The following is a 17,385-nucleotide window of genomic DNA, read 5'->3' as shown; positions in this document are numbered from 1 at the left end:
TGGTTTCACAGGGGAATTTTATCAAACATGCCAAAGAAAAAATTAACAGAAATTCTGCTCAAATTCTTCCAAGAAATTCAGTGAAAAGGAACACTACCTAATTCAGTTTTTGAAGCTAAGATCACTTTAACACCAAAACCAGGCAAAGATGCTATGAGAAAGAAAAACTACAGGCTAATCTCCCTAAAGAACATAGGTGTGAAAATCCTCAACAAAATACTAGCAAATTGAATCCAACAACACATTAAAAGTATTCCACACCATGTCCAAGTGGGGTTATACCAGGAGTGCAAAGATGGTTCAACACAAGAAAATCAATTTAATGCCATAAAACACATTAACAAATCGAAAGGGAAAAATCACATGACCATCTCAACTGATGCTGAAAACACATTCAAAAAAATTCAAATTCCTCTTCCCATAAAAACACTTCAAAAGCTAGGAATCAAAGATAAGTTCCTCAATATGATAAAGAGACTATATGACAAATCAATAGCCAGTACTGTATTCAGTGGAGAGAGATTGAAAGCTTTCCCTCTAAGATTATAAACAAGACAAGGATGCCCTCTGTCACCACAATTATTCAGCACTGTACTATAAGTTCTACCTAGAGCAATCAGGCAAGAAAATCAAATAAAATGCATCCAAATTGGAAATAAAGAAGTAAAACTTTCTTTATTTGCAGATGACATGTTACTATGCTTGAAAAGTCTTGAGAAATGTACAACAAAAGTACTTGAGCTAACAAACAAACTCAGTAAGGTGGCAGGAGATAATAGTAAAGTGAAAAAAATCAGTAACATTTCTATACACAAGCAACAACCTGAGGATTCAATTAAGGGAAAAAATCCCATTGAAAATAACAACTAAATGAAGTACCTAGGAATGAACTTAACTAGGAAAATAAAGGACTTCCAGTTAGAAAATAGCGTAATGTTGCTAAAAGAAATCAAAGAAGAGCTAAGCAGATGGAAAGACAGTCCCTCCTCAATGCAGTACCAATCAAGATTCCAATGACCTACTTTGAATGACTGATTCAATTTCTTTACTTGTGATTGGTTTGTTGAGGTCATCTATTTCTTCTTGAGTCAAAGTTGGTTGTTCATGCCTTTCTAGGAACCTGTCCATTTCATCTACATTGTTGTATTTATTAGCGTAAAGTTGTTCATAGTATCCTGTTATTACCTCCTTTATTTCTGTGAGGTCAGTGATTGTCTGCTCTTCCATTTCTGATCTTATTTATTTGCGTCCTCTCTCTTCTTCTTTTTGTCAATCTTGCTAAGGGCCCATCAATCTTATTGATTTTCTCATAGAACCAACTTCTGGTCTTATTGATTTTCTCTATTGTTTTCATGTTCTCAATTTCATTTATTTCTGCTCTAATCTGTGTTATTTCTTTCCTTTTGCTTGCTTTGGGGTTAGTTTGCTGTTCTTTCTCCAGTTCTTCCAAGTGGACAGTTAATTCCCGAATTTTTGTCCTTTATTCTTTTTTGATATAGACATTTAGGGCAATAAATTCCCCTCTTAGCACTGCCTTTGCTGCATCCCATAGGTTTTGATAAGTTTTGTTTTCATTTTCATTCGCCTCGAGATATTTACTAATGTCTCTTGTAATTTCTTCCTTGACCCACTGGTTGTTTAAGAGTGTGTTGTTGAGCCTCCACGTATTTGTGAATTTTCTGGCACTCTGCCTATTATTGATTTCCAACTTCATTCCTTCATGATCTGAGAAAGTGTTGTGTATGATTTCAATCTTTTTAAATTTGTTGAGACTTGCTTTGTGACCCAGCATATGGTCTATCTTTGAGAATGATCCATGAGCACTTGAGAAAAAGGTGTATCCTGCTGTTGTGGGGTGTAATGTCCTATAAATGTCTGTTAAGTCTAGCTCATTTATTGTAATATTCAAACTCTCTGTTTCTTTATTGATCCTCTGTCTAGATGTTCTGTCCATTGATGAGAGTGGTGAATTGAAGTCTCCAACTATTATGGTAGATGTGTCTATTTCCCTTTTCAGTATTTGCAGTGTATGCCTCACGTATTTTGGGGCATTCTGGTTCGGTGCATAAATATTTATGATTGTAATGTCTTCTTGTTGAATTGTTCCTTTTATTAGTAGATAGTATCCTTCTTTGTCTCTTTTAACTGTTTTACATTTGAAGTCTAATTTGTTGGATATTAGTATAGCTACTCCTGCTCTTTTCTGGTTGTTATTTGCATGAAATATCTTTTCCCAACCTTTCACTTTCAACCTATGTTTATCTTTGGGTCTAAGATGTGTTTCCTGTAGACAGCATATAGAAGGATCCTGTTTTTTAATCCATTCTGCCAGTCTATGTCTTTTGATTGGGGAGTTCAGCCATTAACATTTAATGTCATTACTGTTTGGGTAGTACTTTTCTCTGCCATTTTACCTTTTGTATTTTATATATCCTTCTTTCCTTCTTTCTACACTCTTCTCCATACCTCTCTCTTCTGTCTTTTCATATCTGTCTCTAGAGCTTCCTTTATTATTTCTTGCAGAGCTGGTCTCTTGGTCACAAATTCTCTCAGTGACTTTTTGTCTGAAAATGTTTTAATTTCTCCCTCATTTTTGAAGGACAATTTTGCTGGATATAGGAGCCTTGGTTGGCAGTTTTTCTCTTTTAGTAATTTAAATATATCATCCCACTGTCTTCTTGCCTCCATGGTTTCTGCTGAGAAATCTACACATAGTCTTATTGGGTTTCCCTTGTATGTGATGGATTGTTTTTCTCTTGCTGCTTTCAAGATCCTCTCTTTCTCTTTGACCTCTGACATTCTAACTAGTAAGTGTCTTGGAGAACGTCTATTTGGATCTATTCTCTTTGGGATGCACTGCACTTCTTGGATCTGTAGTTTTAGGTCTTTCATAAGAGTTGGGAAATTTTCAGTGATAATTTCTTCCATTAGTTTTTCTCCTCCTTTTCCCTTCTCTTCTCCTTCCGGGACACCCACAACACGTATATTTGTGTGCTTCATATTATCATTCAATTCCCTGAGGACCTGCTCAAATTTTTCCATTCTTTTCCCTATAGTTTCTGTTTCTTTTTGGATTTCAGATGTTCCATCCTCCAGTTCACTAATTCTAACCTCTGTCTCTTGAAATCTACCATTGTAGGTTTCCACTGTTTTTTCATCTCTTCTACTGTATCTTTCATTCCCATAAGTTCTGTGATTTGTTTTTTCAGACTTTCCATTTCTTCTTTTTGTTCATTCCTTGCCTTCTTCATGTCCTCCCTCAATTGACTGATTTGGTTTTTGAAGAGGTTTTCCATTTCTGTTCATATATTCAGAATTAGTTGTCTCAGCTCCTGTATCTCATTTGAATTGTTGGTTTGTTCCATTGACTGGGCCATATCTTCAATTTTCCTGGTGTGATTTGTTATTTTTTGCTGGCGTCTGGACATTTAATTACCTTAATTAGTTTATTCTGGAGATTGCTTTCACTTATCTTACCTAGGGTTTTCTTGCTAGGTGAGTTTGTTGTCTATCTGTTCTTTGACTTTCAGTTCAGCTTTTTCTGGGCCTCTAGCTTAAGTTTTGTTTAACAGAGGGTAATTTTTCAATTTTTGTTTTCTTCTTTCTTGTCCTGCTTGTAAGGTGCCTTTTCCCTCCCTACCCTTAGGAGGGTCTACATAGGTATTACAGACTCCAGCTGGGTCTTCACGGACTAAACTCGCCTCCTTTCAGAGGGAAGGAATCACCTGTGTCAGTTTTCCCTGAGTGTGAGACCCAGCAGGTTGAAAGACTTTCCTGTGAAGTCTCTGGGCTCTGTTTTTCTTATCCTGCCCAGTATGTGGCACTTGTCTGTCTGTGAGTCCCACCAGCAAAAGATGTTGTGGCTCCTTTAACTTTGGAAGGCTCTCCCTGCTGGGGGTGTGGTGGAGACAGAGGAAAGGTTGTAGGCTGGTTTTAATGGCTTCAAATTGCGAAGCCCTGGGGTCTGAATTCCTTGAGAGAGGGATTCCACCTGAGTTGCGTTTCACCCCTCCCGTGGGGAAGGTTCAGGCGGGAGATAGCCCTGAAAGCAGCCTGTTTCTGCATATTTTGGGGCAGTTGCAGCCTGCGTAATCCTGCCGCTGAATCCAGAGGCAGCCAATCCTCCACAGAAACAGCCACAGAAGGCTCTGTTTCGTCCCCTTTCCTTTTTTTCGGTTAGCGCAATAGGCGACCTCCGCCTTGACCAGTTTCGCCTGAGCTGGGGGCCTAATTTTAGTAGTCAGAATTTGTTTATTAATGCCACTATTGGTGTTTGGTTGGACTCAGTCTCTGCTACTGTTAGAGTTTCTTTCCTTTCCCTCTGGGAAGCCGCCTGTGGGGGAGGGGAGCCAGGGGCCAGCCGGCACAGCTTGGGGAACTGCGCACAGCTTGGGGAACTCACTGTTCCGGAGACTCGCAGCCAGTCCAGCTGGTCCAGACTGGGGTACGCTGTGTGTCTAGTCACTGTCGTGGCTCCAGGAGCTGTTCTGTACTTTTTGTGGTTATTTAGTAGTTGCTCTGGAGGATGAACTAAAACGCACGCACATTACTAAGCCACCATCTTGGCCCCCTAGCCCCCAATGACCTATTTTGAAGACATGGAAAAGCTAGTTACCAAATTCATCTGGAAAGAATCCCCAAATAGCTAAACTCATCCTTAAAAAAAGAATAACATACTGGGAGGATTAACACTTCATCATTTTTAAACTTACTATAAAGCCATAGTGGTCAAAACATAACGGTATTGCACAAAGAAGTAATTGACGAATGGAATCAAATGGAGAGCACAAATATGAACTACAAAATCTATAGTCAACTGACCTTCAACAAGACCCCCAAATCCACTGCACTGGGACAAAATAGGCATTTCAATAAGGGGGCATGGAAAAACTGGATATCGATAGCCAAAAGAACAAAAGAGGACCCTCACCTTACACCCTATGTAGAAATTAACTCTAAGTGGGTCAAACACGTAAGTATAAAATCTAGGACCATGAAGCTTCTACAAGAAAACGTAGGGGAACATCTTCAAGATCTAGTAATTGAAGGTATCTTCCTACACTTTACACTGAAAGCACTAGCAACAAATGAAAAAATAGATAAATGGGAACTCCTCAAAATCAAATGCTTTTGTGCCTCAAAAGGCTTTGTCAACTTGCTACTTATCATAACCTGCCAAGCCCCAACCAGGACCATTCCAGCCAATCCACATAGGGCAATATAGAAGATTCCACAAGGATTCCATGCACTAGAGTAACTTTCCAGAAACCTACAACCTCCAGAAAGACCTCTGGTCCAGATAAGTTCGGAAACCTAGCCCAGACTCTCCAGAACATCAGATAGTCCCATCTCTTTAACCCATACTAGTGACAGACCCTTCCAATATGAAAAATTGAAAGTGGCCACAGTCCAAACACCCTAAAGAGAGGGATGGAAAGATCAAAGGTGATGGTGGAGTTATACAGAGAAGATAAGATTTAACCAATGAATATGAATGTTGAGTCATTAAAGTGATCTCTCTTTTAATCTTCAGTATTTTAGAGTAGTTGGAAGTAAAAACCTAAAATTGTGGAATTGTCACCCATGTCAAACTCTGAAATATGTTCTACAACAAGTTGTGGTGATGTGTTTTGAAATTTATAGCTCTTTCGTACATAAGTTATTTTTCACAAAAAAGAAGGAATAAAAGTCAATTGTGATGATAAAAAATATTTAAGCCCTCTAGCTTCCTGTATTCTGGAAGGAAAAATATGAGAGGATCCTATGTAGCCCATGACAAACTCTAGGACCTGTCCTGTAACTACTAGCTGAAGAATACTTTGAAAACCATTGTTTTCTTTCTTATTTCTTTGCTTTGTACATATGTTATACTACAGAATAAAAACAGGCTTTATCAAAAAGGTGAAGAAGGAGCCAATTCAATCAGAGGAAATATTTGAAAATCACACATTGGGACGGTTTGATATCCTATATATATAAAGAAACCATACAACTCAACAGCAAAAGAACAAAAAACCCAATTATAAAATGGACTAAAGATATGAACAGGCACTTTTATGAAGAGCAAATACAGATGGCTCAAAAGCACATGATGAAATGCTTATTCGCATTATCTATAAGGGAAATGCAGATGAAGACTACAATGAGATACCACCTCATACCTATAGGAATGGCTACTATTAAACAAACAGTAAATTACAAATAGTGGAGAGGATGGGGAGAAAATGGGATATTTATGTACTGCTGCTGGGAATGTAGAGTGGTACAGCTGCTATGAAAGGCAGTTTGGTGGTTCCTTGGGAAACTAAATTATCAAGTGGCCCAATGACCCAGTAATAGCACTACACATTATACACAAAGCAGAGAGGAAAGCAGTGACACAAACAGACATTTCCACGCCAATGTTCATAACAGCAGTATTCACAATTGCCAAAAGATGGAAACAAACCATGCACCTATGAACAGATGAGTGGATTAACAAAATGTGGTACACATATACAATGGGGTATTTGGCAGCAGTAAGACCACATGATGGCCCGAAGCACATGTTAAGATAGATGAGCCATGAGGACATAATTCTGAGTGAAATAAGCCAGACACAAAATAATAGATACTGTATGATTACACTTTTATGACCAAGGTAAATGGAAAATCAGAGGATGGTGATACAGAATACAAAGGACCTAGAGAAACAGGGAAAGTAGAGATGGGCGAACGGTAAGCTAATGAGGTTGAACAGAAATGTAAAGGAATAGATAGAAGTGAAGGTGCTTTTCTAGAGGGTCTATAAGTAATATAACCATACTGAAGGTGAACATAATTGAAAAGGGTTGTATAGACCTATGTGTCCCACTGATTAACATTACAAATACAAATAACTTCTTGCAAGAACTATCGCAAAGGCTTGAACCTTGTACAAAGCATGATAAGTTCATGGCACAGGGCGAAATTGCTATTGCATGCCATGGGCTATGTCTAACAGGAACACATAAACAGTAACAGCAACTGCAGAGGAAAGAATGGGGAGAGGGACAAGAGTTACGGGGAAGTTTAGATTTTCTATTTGGTGAGAGTGTGTTTATTAGTTATCTTCTTTTGGCACACAATGAATTCATCTAAAATTGAGAGTGCTGATGGATTGCTGGCTTTGGACATTATACATGATGCCCAAAGAATGGAGCTGGCTGAAAGATAAACTGACTGAGGAAGTAGAGTGGTAAACAATGGTGTGTACATATGATCAAATATTGTGCTGCTTCAAAAAGGAACAAAGTTGTGAGGCATGCAATATTGTGTATCAACCTGTGGGACACTGGTGTGGCAAAAAAAGCCAGAAACTAAAGAGCAAATATTGTATGGTTTCATTTAGAAAATAGTTATGAAAAAACAGAGCCTTAGATAGTAAACTCTTATAGCACTCACATGAAGTCTGGAGTGGTAATTGTCATTTCTGGATTTCACGAGGCGGTTTTATATATGTATAACCTATAATTTGGAGATAAGAATGATGGTGATCATGTCAGCTGTAAGCCAATACAGAATACAGGGCTACAGAAGACACTGACTATATTTTAGAACCTCACCTACTCTTTGAGACCAAAGGATGAAAGATTTATCTTGCCCAGAACCTAAACTATCTGTAGCACATAATATAACTCAATCTATCTGGATAGATCATTTAAACAATTCAAACACAGTGAGCTTACAAAGGAGTGAGGGCCTTTAATCCTGTATAGCTTAATGCAACGCCTGAATATATCCCAGAGTAAATTAAGCACATACTCAAGAAGTATTGATAAAATCCCTTGAGGGATGGAGAAAAAATATGGAACTATTAAACTGTCCACCAGGGAAACACCTGATACTGTGTCAAACATTAGGGATGCCCAAATCAGCAGGATAAACCCTTGATCTTGAGGCTTGCTCTGGTGAAGCTTATGCATGTAGCAGATTAGCTTAGTCTACCTATTGGTGTATCCAGGAATTACTTCCAGAGGACCTCTCTCTAAGCCTAACTCTGCAAGTGAAATCATTGCCCTACCCCCATGTGGGACATGACATCCAGGGGTGGAAGTTTCCCTGGTGGCATGGTAGATGCCTTCCAGGGATGAGCCTGGCCTTGAAACCATGGTATCAATAATGCCATCCTACCAAAAAGGGGAAAAATGTATAACAAATAAGGTATCAGTGAATTCAAATAGAGTCAAGAGGCTACTCTGGAGGTCACTCTTACACAAACTTCAGTTAGATACTGCTGCCTATAATAGCTCGCCAAACCCCAACTAAAACCATTTCTGCCAATCCTAAAGAACACCTCAGGTGTTATATAAGATTTTCCAAAGGTTCCACGAACTAAGGTAACTTTCCAGAAACCTACAACCCCCAGATAGTTCTCTGTATCAGATAAGTCGTGACATGCAGTGAGACCAGCCTCTCCAGAACATCCACTAGTTCCATCCCACTATTCCATGTTATCGACAGCCCCTTCCAATGTGAAAAATTACAATGCGCATAGCCTCAATACTCCATAGAATGGGAGAAAAATCAAAGGTGATGGTGGAGTTATACAGAGAAGGTAGGGTTTAACAAATGAGAATGAGTGCTATCATTATACTGATATTTCCTTTAGTCTCTGGGATCTTTGAGCAACTAGAAGCAAAAACCTAAAATTGTGGAATTGTAACTCATACCAAACTCTGTAATGTGTTCTCAACTAATTATTGTGAAGTGCATCGCTGAAAAATGATTCTCTTCTGTTTCATATTTCATCCATGAAAAACCTGAAATATGGGCACTTTCACGGAATCAATAAAATTGAAACATAAAAAAAAGATACAAAAACTGTTCTTCTCTCCCAAACTTAGGATTGATGTCCGATCATTTAAAAACAATATGAAAAGAAGAAACAAACCAAAGAACAAGAAAATCTACTCTATACTTTCTATGTACTTTTACTTATCTGATGACTTAAAGTATAAAAGTAGGCATGACACCATTCTGCCAAAACGCACAGTATAATTGGTACAGTGCACTGCTATTAATTTTGAGTTAGGATATGATTGGTTAGTGTGGGGTGAGGGGCACAAGAATGTTTCCGTACCAAATGGAAGCATTTACAGGACATTTATGAAAGGGATGCCTATGTCTTTTGTTGGCAGGAGGATTCATCCTGATGGAGAAAAGGCCATAAGGAGACTCACCATTAGGAGCCAGGGCCAGGAATCCTTCTATGGGTCCCAGGGAGAAAGGAGGCAGGTGTGAGGTCAGACGGGGGCCAACATCACTTGGCATCCTGCAGTGTGGTCCAGCTTCATTTGGAAAAGAGAAAATAGAGAAGGTCCAGGAACCCTATTTGAAACATATGAAGGTGAGATGAGGTTCCCAGTGCTAAAAAATACATGAACCAAGTCCATGTCCAAGGTGTTCAAGAAAATCTGAAACATATCTCCTCTTAGATGGATCTCCCCAGTGTCACCAGATCTCAATCATATCATCCTCCAGCCTAACTCAGGGGCAGAGCCTGTCCAATTCCTCCAATGTCACCTCAATGAAACCTAGAAGAAACCACTGGTGTCCATGTAAGTAGCTTGGCTAAGAACTGGTAACACATGTGACCTCTTTGTTACTAATCCTTGGGTAAAACACAGCACTAGGGAACTTCTTAGGAAGCAGATGGTGAATATTGGGTATTTGTGGCTCTGAAGGTTTTCTGACCAGGATCTTAGGTGGAATGTATCCTTGCCCACCAGGTGTGCTACAGCTGGCCCCTACATTCTTGCCTGGGAAAGGACTTGAACTACCTGAGCTCCTGTCTAGGTAAGAGCCGGCTGCCCTGGGATAAACACGCAAAACATGCAAAAATCTCCAAATGTCATGGGGAAAACATACACAACATGTAAAGAAATGAAATGTTCCCAAAGCCTTGAATACAAAGAAATAACCCTGATTTTTTATATAAATACATTGCATCTCACACTTTCCAAAAACACTGAGCCCCAGCTACACTCAGACAACATACTCATGACTTCTTATTCCCAAATATCCACACCAACACACCAATCCACCCCTTTGAATACATATATCACATTTCCACCAACCCACTAAATACACATACGACCCCCAAACTATGAATTCATAGGAACACAATCACAAAAACATGCACAATATAGGTCGTAGTCTGAATTTTTACATACCCAAGGGGTCTGCAGATAACACACACAGAATACCCCATGTCCAGGACAACAAACAGCCACCTCTCCTCCACCCGCAATCAAGCACAAAACTTCCTCAGATACGGACACTGAACCCTTACCCCAAGGAAGAACACACGTGTCTCTCACACTCCAGACACATCCCCCCCAGAACCTCCACAGCTCAAGAATACCCCGATCAGACCACGCCAGAGCCCCGATTCCACACAGGGCAGAGCACAGCAAAACTCAGCCTCAACCTCTGCAAGTGAACGCAGAGATTAAATGGACACACAGACATGCAATAAATTTAATAGCTGTAGCCGCATCTACAAATAATTTAAATATATACATCATTTAAAACAATTAAATATATACATACACACCATTTACCCTCACTCCATAGCCAGTTCCCGCATGATGCGTTGGATCTTCATGCCTTAGAATGTCACGCAGGTTGCAATGGTGTCAGCCACCCCTTTCCTCGGCAGAACAGCGGTTTTCAAATGCGGAGGGTCTCACATCACTGGCATCAGCAGGAACGAACCTGCCGGGCACAGGGCCCGTGCTTTGCCCCATTTCCCAGCGCACTTGAACCCCGGACCCCCCAAACCCCGTCAGCGCCGCGGGTCCGGTCCCCGCGCTCCTCGGGCCCACGGGGCGGCGCACGGCGGGAGCCTGAGGGCAGGACACGGCCTTGGGGAGCAGCTCCCGACGGACACGGAGGACACAGGACCCAAGAGCACATGCGACAGCGAGCTCAGGGCCACATTAGACAGCCTCGGGGCTCAGCAGCCATTCTCTGTCTTACACAAGCGGCATAAAAGCTCGTAGGAGCGGCGGGACCGCGGTCAGAGGACGCACCTCGCGCCCCACCCCGAGGTCCGGGACGCGCCCTCGTGTGTGCGCATGCGCCTCTCTGCAGTGCTCTGCGCATGCGCCTCTCTGCAGCGCTGTGCGCATGCGCCTCTCTGCAGGGACCGGTTCCCAACCGACTCAAGGGGCGGTTTGAGGGCGGGAGACCACGTGCCTAGAACACTGGTGGCCCCAGGCTGTGCGCATGCGCAGGGCGCAGGGGCGGGGCCTACCGGATATGCAAGAAATGGATCTTCAGGAAGGGGCTGCCAGGCCTGTCCAGAGCAGGAGATGCCTTTCTCCAAAATCCTGCCTAGCATCTCTCCCTTTGTGAATGCACGTGTAGGAAGAGACCAATAGCGTTTTTTATAATTATGAAACTGCAGCGCAATTCCATGCAATTAAGGAGTAAAACTTCTTATTAATAATAATATAACAACTCAGTGAAATATTGTTAGAAGAGACCAGCCCTAAGGCAGTGTCCTCAGACGGGAAGGACTGTGTATGCTCGCCTGGACTGCGTTTATACAGTTCTTACTCCGTCCTTTAAAAACCACAGATACTTTCTTAGACTACCTGTATCGCATGCAATATATTTGGAAAATACTTAGGCTAAAATATTATTTGTTTACTGAGTTTTAAATTTAACTGGGAATGATGTGGGTTATTTTGTAAATTCTGTCAACCTTCTTCTTAGGCACAATTCAAAATTCAAAGGAATTGTAGACCTATTCCTTTTACTAATCTAAGAAAACAATGGTCTTAACCAAGCTACCAGTGCAAACACGGTAATTGCAGCAAAAATATGATAATGGAAATACAGAACAACACATTTTAATCATCAGAAATACAAGTCAAAAAGTTAGTTTAAATGATGTTCTATTGTATTTGCTTTTATTTATGAGAAACGAGGATGACATGCAGATAGCAGTCGAACATGCTGAATCTCTTCAGAAAATCCTGAATTCCAAAGTTGTTACCTTGTCTTCATAAATACACATGCAATACATTTCTCACATTCTACGTTCTAAATTTGATTCAGAAAATGATACTGTGCCCAAAGTGGCAAACCTACCACTACAACTGCAGAGCAGAGTCTGTTGACAGGCACCAAACTAGGTTTACATAAATGACTTGGGATAAATCTTGTGCTGTGTATCTGAGGAAAAAAATCCACAAAATGCTCTAACGAGGTACATGCCAATTGTGAAACCAAATTATTCTTTGAAGGGAACACCCACATTTTGTCCACCTGTAGGAGACCTTCAGTCAGTCTCCCCTCCCCCACTTCAAGCCCACCTGCCCTCTCCCCTCCCCCATTGTAGAATGTCTTGAGTCCTACATTCTAGCCCTGTTTAGATTCAAATTTTCCAACCTTTCCTTGGATTCCTGAGAATCTGCTGGAAGCAGGTCACTCTCTGAGTCCTGGAATTGACTCTGTGAATCAGGAATTGGATCCTGAAATTGAAACAGTGGTCTGTGTTCAAGCACACAGGAGGGATTTCAGAAGGAGGTAAGAATGTAGGATGGAGGCGTGTTATAAGAGTACTTTTCAACTTCAAGAGCCATTCCTCAACTCTAGGGAAATTTCAAATTGACGCATCTTCTTGGACAAACATTGAACTAACTAGAGGAAGGAGAAGGCACTTATTCAGTCAAGGACATCTCACCTGTAGAGTGGGGAGCAGGTTGGAAACCTGAGAAGTGCAGTTGAGGGTAGATCTCCTTGGAGGTAGATCTGGATGTGAGAACTACACCGCCTATATAGAAAGGATGGGGGCAGGCAGATTTAATCTCTCTAGAATGAAGAAAAGACACATGAAAAGTATAATAAAGAGCGGTGGAATTATGTTGTGTATTGGCACAGAGGCTTGCCTAGAACCTGTGTTATTTCTTTGGGCACCTGGAAATTCCTCAATGATTTTATTTTAAGGATAAGAAATGGAGTAAATAAGATCTCGCAGGGTAGTCAGAAACAATGGTGTAAAATGAAAAGTGTTCAGGAGGTTATCTGTGTCTACATCTGCAGTGAAAGATTCTCATGGTGAGCTAGCCTGGAAGTTACTCTAATTGTCCCAACCCAGAGTCTCTAAGCTCTTGCCAGACCAGAGACATCTTCTCTCTCACTCCAGGTACATGTTTTCTTTCATTCAAAAAGTTCAGGTCCATTGGATAGCTTCACCTAATAATAGAAGAAGTTGGGGATCCATAAATTTTTCTGAATTGTTCTCATTATGGAATCTGAGATCTTCAGAACCACATCAGCTGGTTCATAACCTCATGAGGAACCCACAGGCCTTCATTTTACAGCTGAGATGAAGATGTTGGTTATATTCCATGAGTACTTCATGGTCATGGGTTGGAAATTGGGTGTTGTTGGCTCTTCAACTGAACATTCTATGAAAAAATGACTTATTTTCCACAAGTGAAATAAGAGTAACAAGGAATTAAGTAATGTTTTGTCTATTATTATTATTATCAACAACCCTAGAACAGCTTTGTGAGTCATTGTTCTCTTGTTCTGGCTCTCTTTGAGTACAGTCTGAGTGAGGATCCTGTGCACAGGAACGTTTTCCAGACTTCAAAGCCCCCAAATGGTACCTGACTCATGCCTGGTGATGCCCCCAAATGGTACTGATCATGCAGAAAATACAGGTTTCCCATAGACCATCCTTACACACTCAGTTTTCCCTATCATAACATTTTGCAGTAGTGTGGCAGGCTTGTTGCAATGTATGAAACAATATTATTATACAATTAACTATAGTCCAAAGTTTACAAAGTTCATTGTGTTGTACAGTCTGGGGTCCTTACTTCTGTTGTTAAGGGCTCTAAGTAGAATGACAACTTAGTGTGCATAACTCCTTATCAATCTTGAATTGGAAAGTTTAAACCTCTGGAATTCTCTCCTTATACGCTTACTAATCATCTTTTATAGGTTCTGACTGACCCTCTCCAGCAATTGTTGGTTGTTACATGATTGATTCCTGGGGAAATCAAAATCCCCTGTCCTGAAACAGAAATTCCTGATGGGTTGAGTTCAGGGAGCTGGCCTTGGCCCTGTGTAACCTGGGTTTGGTGGGAGCCGAGGAGTAACAGGCATATGTCTGGGAAGGAGGTGTAAAGGGCATGGACTTCAGAAAGTTTTCCCTAGGAAGACTTCTTTTGTTGTTGAGAGGAAGAAAGGCATGAAAGATGATTAATAATGACAATCAGACAAAGGAAGATTGAGGAGAATATGGAAAACTGCTCTTTGGGAATCTACATTATTTGAAGCTCCCATGGCTGCCTAGAATTTATCCTATACAACCTCCCTCATCTGCTCTTGAGTGTGCTGAGGGACCTTTTTCCAGATAGCACATGCCAAATTGGGTCTTTGTTCTGCATCGGCCTTTGAAGTTACCCAGGTATGTGGTGGTGATCTCCTCAGTTAGGTGCTGTGATCCAGTGAAGTAAGAGCTCCATTCTTCTTGGCAGTCAGAGGTCTGGGACTCCTGAACTGGGAGCTAGTTCTCCAATGGAAACACTGTCATCTGGATTTCTGGAACCTGGAATCACTAGGGGACATTTGCTAACACTGCAGTTTCCCTGTCCACATGCCTGCTCACCTAATGAAGTTCACGCCTCTGATACCTCAAGGAGTAAAGGGGAATCACTGACAGCATCAACATTTTAGTCTTTTTTTTACTAACCCATTCAAACATTTCCTTGTTTCTACAGAATCTTCAGTGCACTGGCCAGACGTGACCATGAAGCCTGGAGTCTCCCTGTATCCTTTCACTGCACAGCCCATTTCCCTGCCCCCTCCTGCCCCACCACACCCACTTCCCGGGGTGCAGCACCCACTGCCCATCCTGAATCCATCTTTCCCTCCTGGCACCTTTCTAGTGCAGCCTGCTTTCCCCGGGACACTACTGGTGACAGGAAATGGGGGCCCTGTCACCAGTGGGCCTGGAGCTGACAGGGCCATTTTCCAAGTCTGGAACCAAGGGGGATCAACTGCAGCTCCACAAACTCAGACCTTTCTCCTTCCTCAGAACCCCCACATTTCGACTGCCTCAGGGATCCTTGCCGGGGGTGGTCAGCTTCCCCCTCCCATGATCTTGACAGCTTCTACAGTGCAGACCATTAGACCTGACACTGCTGTGGGGGGCACCCAGGCTGCTGTGGGCGGTTGGTGGCCCGGCATTCCCCCTCAAGCTCCACCACCAGTTTCCCAGCTGACCCCCATTTTTCCTCCAGGAAATGCTTCATCTATGCCACAGGGGTCCTCCAGGGAGGGAGGCCCTGTGTCCACCCACATGAAGCCCTCACAGGATGACTCCCAGAACCCGAACAGTGTTTACGAGAACTTCCGACGGTGGCAGCGCTACAAGTCCCTGGCCCGGATGCACTTCTGCCTTAGTCCTGATACTGAAGCTTTTTCCTGCTTTCTAATGTGAGTGTCTTCCACTCAGGGACAGATTGATTATCTCGGAGTATTCTGATAAAGAGGCTTAGGGAATGGACAATAAGATTAGGGTATTAGGGAATAATTGAAGGAAGGTCATGAGGGAAAATGGACCTATTGAGAGCAGATATATTCTAAATACCTTACACAGGGATCCAAGTTTCACCTAATTGTCTAAATCTTGGGTCAGCTAAGGACTTTCTCAATGACATGGGCTCTGATTTACCTTTGGTTCTGGATATGTAATCCAGATCCTAACACATGAGGGTCTGGGTCTGCACTTCCCAAATCCTTTTCTACAGGACCTCCATCTCAGAATCATCTCTGAAGTTTCTTCAATTGCTCATCCTTTGGAACTCTGCAAATGGGTACCCAGGAAAAGCTTTTAATGTACCCTCAGGGGTCATTCCATACAAAAGAAAGTGAAGGCTCAGAGGCAAATCAGAGTCTCAAGTAAATGTCTTCCTTGAGCGTGGTTTTCCCAAACAGAACCCTCATATTGGTATTTGTATACAATCTCTGATAAGGGGAATGTGAGGTAGAAGTACTGAAAATCCTAGAGTAAACATCGGAAGGAGGACATGAAGGGACAGAGGGCAGAGCACAGGTGAGGGGGAAGGCGATGTGTGCAGGGTCTGGGCAGGGAAAGGAGGAGGTTCAGGAAGAATATTAATGACATGGAGGATTTTAGCCCAGTGCTTCGATCCCTGGCCCGTCGGAAGCCCAATATGCCCCTGGAGGAGGGACTGCATAGAGCCGTGCAGGAATGGCAACACACGAGCAACTTTGACAGGATGATTTACTACGAGATGGCAGGAAAGTAAGTCAAAGGATCCTCATTATTTTGCAAGGGTTGGGTAGTGGGGTGCAATGGAAAATGATGAGGCAGGTTGTTGTCAGGCAATGTTGGTGGTCATTCGATCGGATGTTCATGGGATGGGGTGTTAACTGAGGATTCCTGGGATATTGAAGGTACAACTCTTCCTTGCAGTAGCTTCCCCATTCATCTTTACTGCAGGCACTGTCCTCATCTCCATTTCCTAGCATGCTCAAACCTTCTCGGATAGTCATCTGCAGATACCATGATACTGAAGATCTAAGGATAAGTTTGGGTATAATTCCTGCAGATTCTAACTCGATTAAATTCCAAGTTGTAGGAACTATTCAGTAGGTGACATGCTCTACCAGCTAGATCTGTAACTATCTCCATGGATAGGGACACAGATGCTAGGTTCATAGAACTTAGAGGTCACCATCTCTTCAGAAATAGTGGCCAGAAATCATTTCCCAATATCCCAGAGGAGGCAAACTTGGAAGAGTTTGGTTAGGGGAAGCCAGGGACTCCGGCATCCTGTGCAAGGGTCCTTCAGCCCTTACCTCCATGTCTCCATGTTAATCCCTTGGCTAAAACACAAAGCCATGGCAAACACATTAAAACCACCTCATTAACACCATCCATTACCAATAATTTCCATCCTTCCAATAGGAAACATGTACATTTTACGTGGAAATTAAACCCATAATGTTTGAATCTGCCCAGTTCCCAGATCTTCACATATCATTACTTGGCTTACTTGTCCAAATCTCTACATTCCAGGCTAGGATTCCTAGATCTAGGCACTGATCCCTGATTTATGTACCATAATTACATCCCAGACCCAGCTTTTGAATGACAGCTCTTCACATCTAGGGTGTCAAAGCAGTGTTTGGGGTAAGGTCCACTGGCCTGTTTTAATTCAATATCCTATACAAACATTGTTTTGTCCCATTGGGTCCTAGCTGAGGAAGGTGTAGTGAAAATAATCAAAGCTATGTGTACATCCTTGAGCATCTACCATACCATGGAAGGTCCATTTTCTTCACATCCTTCTTAAATTTTGGTGTGTTGTG

The 17,385-nt window shown here is 41.9% G+C and overlaps 1 protein-coding gene and 1 long non-coding RNA gene across 5 annotated transcripts in view; one reads left to right on the top strand and one right to left on the bottom strand.

Annotated features, from left to right (window-relative positions):
- LOC143664219 (uncharacterized) overlaps nt 1–17,385 on the bottom strand; it is an 80,375-nt gene that overhangs the window by 45,890 nt on the left and 17,100 nt on the right. For 2 of the 4 annotated variants that reach the window (XR_013166375.1, XR_013166376.1), the window contains 4 exons: nt 12,716–12,805; nt 12,421–12,503; nt 10,577–10,737; nt 9,201–9,348 (listed from right to left, as the gene is read on the bottom strand). This is a non-coding gene — a long non-coding RNA (uncharacterized LOC143664219). The remainder of the gene's footprint in view (nt 1–9,200; nt 9,349–10,576; nt 10,738–12,420; nt 12,504–12,715; nt 12,806–17,385) is intronic. The other 2 variants (XR_013166377.1, XR_013166378.1) reach the window with 2 other exon arrangements.
- LOC143664747 (NUT family member 2D-like) overlaps nt 12,380–17,385 on the top strand; it is a 5,856-nt gene continuing 850 nt past the window's right edge. The window contains exons 1-3 of the mRNA XM_077138148.1: nt 12,380–12,558; nt 14,766–15,483; nt 16,187–16,315. Coding sequence (XP_076994263.1) covers nt 14,795–15,483; nt 16,187–16,315 — 818 coding nt within the window. The 5' untranslated portion in view covers nt 12,380–12,558; nt 14,766–14,794. The remainder of the gene's footprint in view (nt 12,559–14,765; nt 15,484–16,186; nt 16,316–17,385) is intronic.

Source organism: Tamandua tetradactyla, chromosome 20 (assembly GCF_023851605.1).
Source record: "Tamandua tetradactyla isolate mTamTet1 chromosome 20, mTamTet1.pri, whole genome shotgun sequence".
Taxonomy (NCBI): Eukaryota; Metazoa; Chordata; class Mammalia; order Pilosa; family Myrmecophagidae; genus Tamandua; species Tamandua tetradactyla.
This window is presented reverse-complemented; position numbering and strand designations above follow the sequence as displayed.